This window comes from Lactuca saligna, chromosome 2 (assembly GCF_052625555.1).
Source record: "Lactuca saligna cultivar CGN05327 chromosome 2, ASM5262555v1, whole genome shotgun sequence".
Classification (NCBI taxonomy): Eukaryota; Viridiplantae; Streptophyta; class Magnoliopsida; order Asterales; family Asteraceae; genus Lactuca; species Lactuca saligna.
Window position 1 is genome coordinate 165,551,433 of NC_136418.1, and position 9,827 is coordinate 165,561,259.

Below are 9,827 nucleotides of genomic sequence, written 5' to 3' on the forward strand. Positions count from 1 at the left end.
TAAGATGTTGTGAGAAAACCTAAAAAATCACTCATAAGTATTGAATGAGTACAAAAATAAAAATAATTTATTTTGAAACAAAAAAATATTAATGACTAAATGTGTACAAAAATATTAATGACTAAATGTGTACAAAATAATGAATATATTACCCTATTAAATCATTTTTCCCGGTTAACCTGAAGTAACCGGTCATAACGACTGAATATGTACAGTTTAAAAAGTTGAATGGGTAAATATGGACAAAAACTCAGTGATCAAATATATACAAATCAAAAAATATATTACATTTTTAAGTCGCTATCCCACCAAAATTTTCACTTTTTGAGGGCATACTTTTTACAAACTAAACAACAAGAAAGTTTTACTAATATTCTATCTTTAAGTAATTTTTTCAAATGTTTAGGCACTATCAAACTGCTTTTCATAAAATCTAGTTAAAAGGATTCAAATGCAAACTTAACTGTATACTAGAGAAATTTATTTACATTGTAAAATTATAAGTGCTTGATGGTAAGCTTAACAAAATACTAATAACTATAATATCTCTATTTAATTTTATTCTGAATGTCAACGAAGAATATCAATATTCCATGCTTAATGCATTTCCTAAATTCGGTAGAGACATTCGGACTTCTATTATGTTGGATCATATCCTCTCCTAAGATGTCCCATTATATTTTTGAAGCTATGAAAAACTATGAAGAATCCAAAAGAGCGATAGAAAAAGTTGTTGGGAAACTGTACATCTAGACGTTGTGATGGTAGATATCTAAAATAGAAGAAATGATTATTGATTATATAAAGAAATAAAACTTGTGGAAAATGAATATCTAATGCCAATATTAAAACTGTTGGACTTCTCCAAAAGTTCCAACATATTGAAAGAAAATAGACAATGATTTATTCCTGTGCTCGTTTTGCAATATATTCCTGTGCTGTTAAAAAATAAATAAATAAATAAATAAAAAATAAAAGACAATGATTTATTAATGGCGAAAAAGCATTATATTTGTTACGGTTTTCGCAGTTATAGAAATAAAGTTAATTATTATATGTTTAATTAATGAAACATGTACATGTACTATAATATTTAATTGAATTTTAATTTTCTTTATTAAATTAAGATGCAAATGTCTATTACATCGTCATTAGTCACGACGTGCCCATATAATTCGTGCCATACGCCTACGATATTCCATACATTCAGCCGCTACATCATCTTGTTTTATGTTCAACTCTTTACCACTACTTAGAGCCTCTAACCACATGCAAACAAAAACCCCGCAATCACTACCATTTACTTGTTGGGGTACACCTTTGGCAAATTGAATATTCAAATTCATGTGGGTGGACTCTCGTCCAGTCTTTGTCCAATAATCTATTGACTTTAAGAAGTCATTGAAATTCTCTTTGAAAGCTAGTAGCTTTTCCAATATTTTCTCATTAGATACTTCTGAAATCGAGCTATCATAAAGTGTTAAAGTCCATGTCCTCAGGTCCATACCTCCCGTCAACCAATGACAATTGATAATATTGATAGGAAACAACACCTGTGTAATGATGTGGAAATTAAATCTTAGAAATCCACATTAATATAACAAACGTTATGAATACGAAAATATATTTACCAAATCAACATTAGCCCAATCTACATACGGAGGCTTCGATCCATTTGCAAAAGGGATCAATGACTTCTCGTCAAAAAAGGCCATAAAATGGATGGGCATAATCGTCCATCTTTCGTCCGGGAGCTTCGTATCTAATAGTAAAAGACTCCACATATCGATATGCTATTTATAGAGGGTAAAAAGTTTAATCAGTCGTGGATCCATTTTATTATATTTTTTAATTTAAAACATATTAGATTATTTACCGAAGTTTCTAGCCAACCACGTTCTTCAATTGGATCATTATGGCAGAAAATATGCTTCCAGAAATCAATGCCCCAAGGATACCCCACATATTCGCTTCTATATGTAAAAGAAAGTGCTTCTTCATCCCTTTTATCATATAAAGCAAATATTTCTTCAGATTGTAATGCATCTATTTTGAAATGTGGAGGATGGAGTGGTTCTCGTGAAGTCGAAGGGATACTCATATATGAAGATTTGAAATAGGCTCTTGGGCGTTTTTTATGCTTATTGAGATCCACATTTTTTGGTATCTTGTACATTGGCCCCTTATCCACGATAGGAGTACTCTCGACGACAGATCTATCCTAAATGACAAAACATAATATTATTGATTTGATTTCTCAGACAACGGAAAAAAATAGTAAACAAGATACCTTCTTTTTTTCTACATCCTCAAACATGACAACTTTGTCATCCTTATTGTTCTCACATTCATCATTTGACCCATCATGTATGCCAACAACCTTTTTATCTACATCCTTAAACATGGCAGCCTTTATATATGCCTCCTTCTCATCTTCCTTATTCGGCACGACCTGCATGCCAACATACTAGCATTATATAAAACAACTTATTATTATATAATGAAGAGTAGCTCACAACACATACTGTATGAGTAGACTTTGCTTCCTCCTCTACATGCTTCTTCTCATCCCCCTCCATCTTATCAATAGATTCATCACCATCAACAAACATATTCTCGCAATTATCCATCACACATGGCACAATAGCTCTCATAAGAGTCAGTTCTTGTCTAATCTGTGTGAAACTGTTGGACATTTCTTTCTTAATCTGCACCATATCATTCGCAATCATTTTCTGACAAGTCTGTAATCCTTGGATTGTAGCCTCGATCGTTCTTAACCTCTCCTCATATGTACCCATAATGGTGGCGGCAAATGGTATTGGTGTGATCATTTTGTGCGTTGATGAGGGTGAAGGGACACCAGTACGAGCCATCTTTTTTGGTGTCCTTTTGGCCTGTTTATCTTGAACACCATTAGAAAAAGGGGAGCTTTCTATCAACCATATAGTAGAGTGCTCGACATTGTTTGGTGTAAGTCGCATCCATAAATGTCTATAAACATCCTAAAAATTAAGATAGTAATTGTTTAGAAAAATAATAATTATAACATTTGGTTAATTAATTAAATATATCGAAAATACCTCGTATCCATGTATAAATGACATACAAGACTCCCAACTGATGTCTATCAACTTTTTCCATTGTAGGATTCTTGGGATGACCTTCTTATTTAGTTTGATGAACTCAAGAGCTGTTTTGTGAAACATCTCCCGTATCCATATCTATAAAGGTATACAATAAAAAAGAAAACTCAAAGTTAGTTTATGGGAAAATGATTTAAAAAACCAATGAAGTTTTCAAATTATTCAAAAAACTCAAATCATGTTTTATCTGTTCAAAAAAACTCAATGAACTTAACATTTTGTCTAAAAAGTCCAACAAAGTTCCAAACCGTTTATAAAATTCCAATCTTGTTTTGTTTAAGTTCGTTGAGTTTTTTTTAAACAGTCAAAACATGATTGGAGTTTTTTAAACATTTTGGAAACTTCGTTAGTTTAACAAGTCAGTTTTCCTATACGGTAATAAGTTACGTCATTCGTTTCTCTTATTTGACTTTCAGGAAAGTGTAACTTAGTTGGACTTTTTAGACAAAATGTTAAGTTTGTTGCGATTTTTGAACAGACAAAACATGATTGGGATTTTTTGAACGGTTTTGAAACTTCGTTGGGCTTTTATAGGCACTATACATTAATACATCCTTTTCTTTCTTACACATTGTATTTAATAGAGGTGTATGTATGTAAGTTTGTATGCTTCGTTATTTACTGCTCTCTTGAAGTCAGTAAAATTGTGTTTTAAGATTTCAAAATATCCATATAAATAAACGTACACATATATAAATATAAGTTGTATTAATAATTTTGTTTTTTTTTTTTTGAAAGGGAACTTCCCTAACGAGGGTTTCCGGGCCAGCTTTCGCGCACCGACTAATCCCCCGCTGCAAACATAAAGTTTTGCCTCATGCCCTGGAGTCACTGCAGGCGAACCTCCATGGCCACAAAGGCTGAGTGGTGCCAGGATTTGAACATGGGTCAATAAGTTATCCACCATATCTTTCACATGTCTTACCAAGTCACCACAACCCAAGTGGTATGTATGAATTTTGTTTTGTATTCTTAGTAGGAATTTTGTTTTAAAGTTTATGGTATCTATGAGAAATAGTTGTTGGGCGTGTAGCTAAGGCGCTTAAGGTTACAAACAGTCTTATACCGAGGGCTCACGCATACTATAAATATATTAATCATTGGTGCAGTCGCATGGGTCTCCAATCATAAAGGGCCTTATAGTTTGAATATTTGATTATTAAAAATTAGAAGAAATAAGTATTAATTAAAGAATAATTGCATGTTATAAATCTCATTCATTTTTCATTAACAATAAATATTAGGTATTATAAATATTTAATATCAATTAAAATTTAGAGATCAACGTAAAGACATTACACATCCACTACACTAAAGGTTCAAAGATAACTCAAAATTTAAAATTGAATTTGGGCTTTAGGGTCAAATTAAGTATACAACAAGGAAAAAGAATATTAGCATTACATATTTTTGTTTCAGTGTTTCATGGTCATCATTTCAATTTTGCGGCGGTAACAAGTCAAGATAGAATCACAATCTTACAGATTATCACTACAACATTTGATGTTCAAACTGTTCAAAATTAGTTTTCAACCGACAATTGCAATTAAAGTAATTCGAATAATACAAATGTGTAACTAAACAAATAGTAAATATTGTGACAACGTAAAAACATTATATTTATTTTATTATTTTATAATAAATGTTGTATATGTGTATTTTTGAAGTGATTGTATATCCAAACATTATATTTATGTTACTATTCTGTATTATTCATCATTATTCTGAGATGAATGTTGTATATATGTATTTTTTATTATGACTATTCATTTATTCATTGTTGAATAATGACATAAAGTTTTAGATACAAAATTTATTGCAGAATAATAACATAAAAATAGTGTTTTACGTTCTCACACTATTTACTGTTTTTATTTGAACTATCCTTATATAGTGTGAAAATATAAAAACACTATATTTGGCAATGAATTTTATCCACAATTTTATATCATTATTCAACAATGAATAAATGAATAATCACAAGTTAAAATTAAAATTATAATTTTCTACAAAAATACACATACATAAACTTATAATAAAATAATAAAATTTTGATGAATATATGAATAATAAAACATCAATGTGTGTGTGTTTATATTCTCGTTAATAGAAACGTCTATCCAAATTCCCCAATTAAGTTAAATTTATTACTAATATATATCGTTATTAACATTGATTTTTTTATTAAAAAAAATGTCTACAATTAAAAATTTTGAATTGTATTGTTCTAAACGTCAGGGAAAACGAAAAGAAGAATAATTGATGCATAGTTAAAAATTAGCTATCAATTGATTTATTGTGAAACAAGTTCTAGAATGTTATCATAACGAAGAATCGTATCAAATAGAACAAAATGTATTCCAAGGTAATACGATAAATTTTCCTAATTTTCAATCTAAAGAGAAGAAACATAGATGCTGTCTGTTTTGGTAGTGGTTAAATGTCTTTTGTCTTTTTTCAAGTTTGCGGAAGAAGACGTGCATTTGCGAAACGTCTACCCGTCAGAAGGGAAAAGTGTTCAAAAAGTACTTTTATAGAAAAACAAACGAGACCTTAATGAATGTGGATGAAATTAATGAAGTTGTGGAAGCTGCTGGTAAAAGAAAAGTTGAATCGTGATTGCTGAGAAATGAGAATATGTCTTTTATAGAATATAAATGAAAACATAATCAACTTTAATGATATTGATTATGTCAATAGGATATAATAGTGAGCCTCTGTGATTGTAGTTTTCCAAACACCCTTATATTAAATAGCTTATTAAATGGTCCTATAAAAGATAATTAGAGTGTGTGACAGTGGTGAACCACGGGTAACATTGTTATCTGTTTTTTGTGGGCGTTTTCAAGTGGTAAGTATGTTGCAGCGGTATTGTTATGTATTTTACTGTTTCAAGAATCCAAATAAATGTTATTAGGTATTGTTTGTTTTTTTTTTTTAAAAGCACTCCAGACCATTTATTACTGCGCCACGCAGCACACGCGCAACAGTTTTTAAGTTATAAGTCTTCTAAAAAACAAACAATAGTTTTTAAGTCATAAGTCTTCTAAAAAACCAACTGCTTCAAACCTCTTCACATTTTAGTTTAACTTACTGCAGCAGTCTGCAGACGTTAAAAAACAAATATATTTTTTATTACACGTTGTAGCCGTTTGTTCCACCTCTTCTGCTACAGAGGATTGTAGAGGTGGTCCGCAGACTTCACGCATTTTCTTTTCTAAAAAACAAACAGCACCTAATTGTGTGTGAAGCAAAAGACATGAGCCCAAAACATGGGTAACTGAGGGGGTACCAACCAATGACTCATCTTTTATTCTAAAATAAAAGAACGTTAAAAAAATTAAGTGACGACAAAAAAAGTGGAAATCGTTTAAAGCAAAAGAGCTAAAATAAAAGCACATTAAAAAAATTAAGGAAGTGACGACAAAAAAATGGAAATGGTTTAAAGCAAAAGAGGAGGCGAAGTATAATTGGTAAGACCGTAAGAGAGCAAAAAGTGGTAACAAATAAAAGAATTAAGTGAAAGAAGTCAAAAAAATAAAATAAAATATAATAAAAATAAACTTTGGCAAAAAGTGATAACAATAAAACAATTGAGCCAAAGGAGTCAAACAAGCAGTAAGTTTATTGTTCATAAACATAAACGTGTTATCTTTTAAATATGTATATTAATAAGGAAGAAAGGCCTAAAGCATGGGCCAGTTGGGCTACAGCCCGGGGCATCAAATATATATGGCCATAAAATTAAGTCCGTTTTTTTTTTTTAATTATTATATATGTGCATGGGTGTTTTCTAATTAAAAAGCAACGTAGCATAAAGAAAGGTAGAAGCACGAAAAAGAGAAAATCAAGCGAAAAAACCGGAAAACAAAGCATATAGATGTTGTGCTACCTTGCTAGAAGTTCCATTTAAATATTTTAAAGCTCGGTATAAACTTTGGCTAGGCTTTTTAACCATTCTATATCTGTTTCTACTTGCTAATTATCTTTATGCCTAAATGAAAGGTGAAATCACTTGTTTAATTCTTTACTTTTTAAGGTAAAGAAGATAAAATTATGCTAAAAAGATCAAATTTTTATGCAGGTTGAAAGTAGGCGACTATGCCACATGATTCAAAAATGGGGTCAAAATGGGTTAGCAACAAAATGCTATTGTAATAAATGTTTTTTATTTCCTTATCTAAATTTGGTTTTTAAGTTGGCCATATGAAAGCTATAGTGGCAGAATATGCTCGATCATGGATAATGTTAGCTCAAGAAGCTGCAAGAAGTTACAGAAGGAGGTTATCAAGTATCAATTTGATAAAAGTCAAACCAAATATTTTTTATAAAGTATCAATTTGATTTTCGCATTACCATAAGTTCTCTCATTACCGATGGTTCTACTCAAACAAGGTTAGGTGTCAAGTTTGATCCAATGAATTTATATTGTCAATAGAAATCATGTGTTCATATAAATTTAATATGTCAAAAGAATTGACGATAATATTAGCAACAACTTATCCACCTAAGATAACATGTCATGCTTATCAAAGGTATGTGTCTCCTTTTATAGTATGAATCTAGGTAGACTCCCGACTAGAAGCAACCAGAATGCATTGATGTTTTGTCCCTTTTGTAATGAGCATGAAGAAACTGAATTTCACATTCTTTTCAGCTTGCAAAATTGCTCTTGAGGTACGTGCGGAGTTGCACAAGTGTTTTAATGCCTTTCCCACGTTAAGTCCCAATCTGGATAGCTTGTTCAAATTAAGGGCAGAATACAGCAATCTTGTAAACAACATGCATCATGTTCTTTGACATGGTCGTGAGGTCTTTTACCTAGGTTTTTGGGAATCTGTAGGAACCGGCTTATCTTTAGAAACGGTGATTGTAAACCACAATGTATTTATTTGTAGTGAGGTTCAACATTTTGCTTTTGAGTGGATTTAGATGTCGTTCTAGAAAGGTCAATTAATGGAACCTATGGTTTTAGTAAAAATAATAATAGTAATAATAAATAATTAATTAACTAAAAGAAATTATAAAACCGAAGACATGCATGGCAATTTAGGTGTAGTAAATGTGTCATTACTTGGTATATAATATTGAAGAAGTAAGTAAGCTAGCTATCTAATAAAAGTTAATAAGACTTATTTAATTAGTTACCATTTTTCCTTGCTCGATGATCTTCTCTCTACCAACTTGATATAAGGGAGATGAGATGGGAGAAGAAAAAGTGGAAGCGGCTGAAGTGAAAGAAGCTATAGAATGATCGGAGCAGGAATCATCATCACCACCTGAAATCCCAGCAACCAAATCAACAAAAGCTTCAACAATGAACTCATGATTGTTCTTCCCATTCATTCTCAAATACCACCCCAACAACTCCTCCAAACAATCCCAATCTGTCAAATCAAGACTCTCCATCATCTCCTCCATCGACTTCTTAAAATCCCCATACGGATCCTCCGATTCCATCACCATTGCCACACTCTCTTTATACGGAAAAACACCACCATGATCAATATCTACTAGTGTACGTTGCTTACCACTTCCTTGAGTAGTTTCAAGTATCGCACTTGTTGTATCGGGTTTAAAAAACAACCTTTCAGACTTGACCCCACGTACGATTATCTCCACGGAGGACTCGTTGTTGTCAAAGTATGCTGTTTCGGATTCAGTCGACATGCTGGCAGTGGTGTATTCCGATGAGTTACTGAAGTAGGAACCAGGCATTGTCAGCTCGACTTCTGCCTCAGGCAAAAACTCCTTCGGATCTATAAACAACGAATCATCATCTGTTGTAGTGGCTCGGAAAGAGAGGGTTTTTGGGTGCTTGCAGGAAGGCCATAGTCGTATTTCTTTATGCTTGTTGAGTAACGGAGAAGGAGAAGACGAGAGATTCATGTTCTTCTTCATTTAGTCAAGTGGAGTGTTTGAAATACTTGTGTGGATAATACTCCTTAGACATATGCATCTCCCTTCATTGTTCGGTTTGGTATTTATAGGGATTACACAAGCAGGGGGACAGGTGTCATCGGGTTGTTGGGAATATAATTATTTTGACACTAATGAACATATGTATATCATTGTTATTAACTACATAATAATTTTTATTTTTATAAACAAATATTAGAACCACGTTTATTTAATTTCACTGGTCTCTAGCCATATGAGTTACGTGTGGCTAATTATTATTGATGATTACTTTTTAAATTGACTTATTTGGTCATTTGTTAACTTTGACCACGATAATTATTCTAAATATTAATAATTGTTTTAAAGGTAACGTTACTTTTAAGAATTATCATTTTTAATGAATTTATAACCTAATTTTTTGGAAATTTTATATTATTATAAATAAAAGTTATTGAATATTTTTACTTATTTTAATATTTCGATTTAGATTTTACGTTAAACATCATATTTGAATTCTTTAGATTTATTTTGTAGCATAAAATGATGATGTTTATATATATAATATATGTGAATGAAATACATTAGGTTAAAAGATGAATAGTAAGCATTAAATATAAATAATAAAGAAATTAACCAGTGTTATCAATAAAATTAACATCATATTCATATTAACTAATTAAATACTGTCAATTGATAAACATATTGAGATGTACTATGTAAACTTATTATTAAAAAAAAAAATAGACACGAATAAGAATACCAATAATCAAACTACTTTCG

General features: G+C 31.1%; 1 protein-coding gene across 1 annotated transcript; it reads right to left on the bottom strand.

Moving 5' to 3' along the window:
* Positions 1 to 1,136: 1,136 nt before the first annotated feature.
* LOC145032590 (uncharacterized) lies at positions 1,137 to 9,135 on the bottom strand. The gene is made up of 7 exons (XM_078981452.1): positions 8,295 to 9,135; positions 3,084 to 3,224; positions 2,526 to 3,005; positions 2,291 to 2,452; positions 1,877 to 2,221; positions 1,632 to 1,793; positions 1,137 to 1,553 (listed from the first exon to the last, which is right to left on the bottom strand). The coding sequence occupies exons 1-7, from the start codon at positions 9,045 to 9,047 to the stop codon at positions 1,152 to 1,154; spliced, it is 2,445 nt and encodes an 814-aa protein (XP_078837578.1). The 5' UTR covers positions 9,048 to 9,135; the 3' UTR covers positions 1,137 to 1,151.
* Between the last annotated feature and the right edge of the window lie 692 nt (positions 9,136 to 9,827).

Bases quoted from the DNA above. Each gene is read 5' to 3' on its own strand.
- LOC145032590 (XM_078981452.1), bottom strand. From the start codon at position 9,047: ATGAAGAAGAACATGAATCTCTCGTCTTCTCCTTCTCCGTTACTCAAC. The intron at 3,225-8,294 runs GTAACTAATTAA...ATACCTTTATAG, and splicing joins TCATCGAGCAAGGAAAAATG to ATATGGATACGGGAGATGTT. The intron at 2,453-2,525 runs GTATGTGTTGTG...GTTGGCATGCAG, and splicing joins AAGCAAAGTCTACTCATACA to GTCGTGCCGAATAAGGAAGA.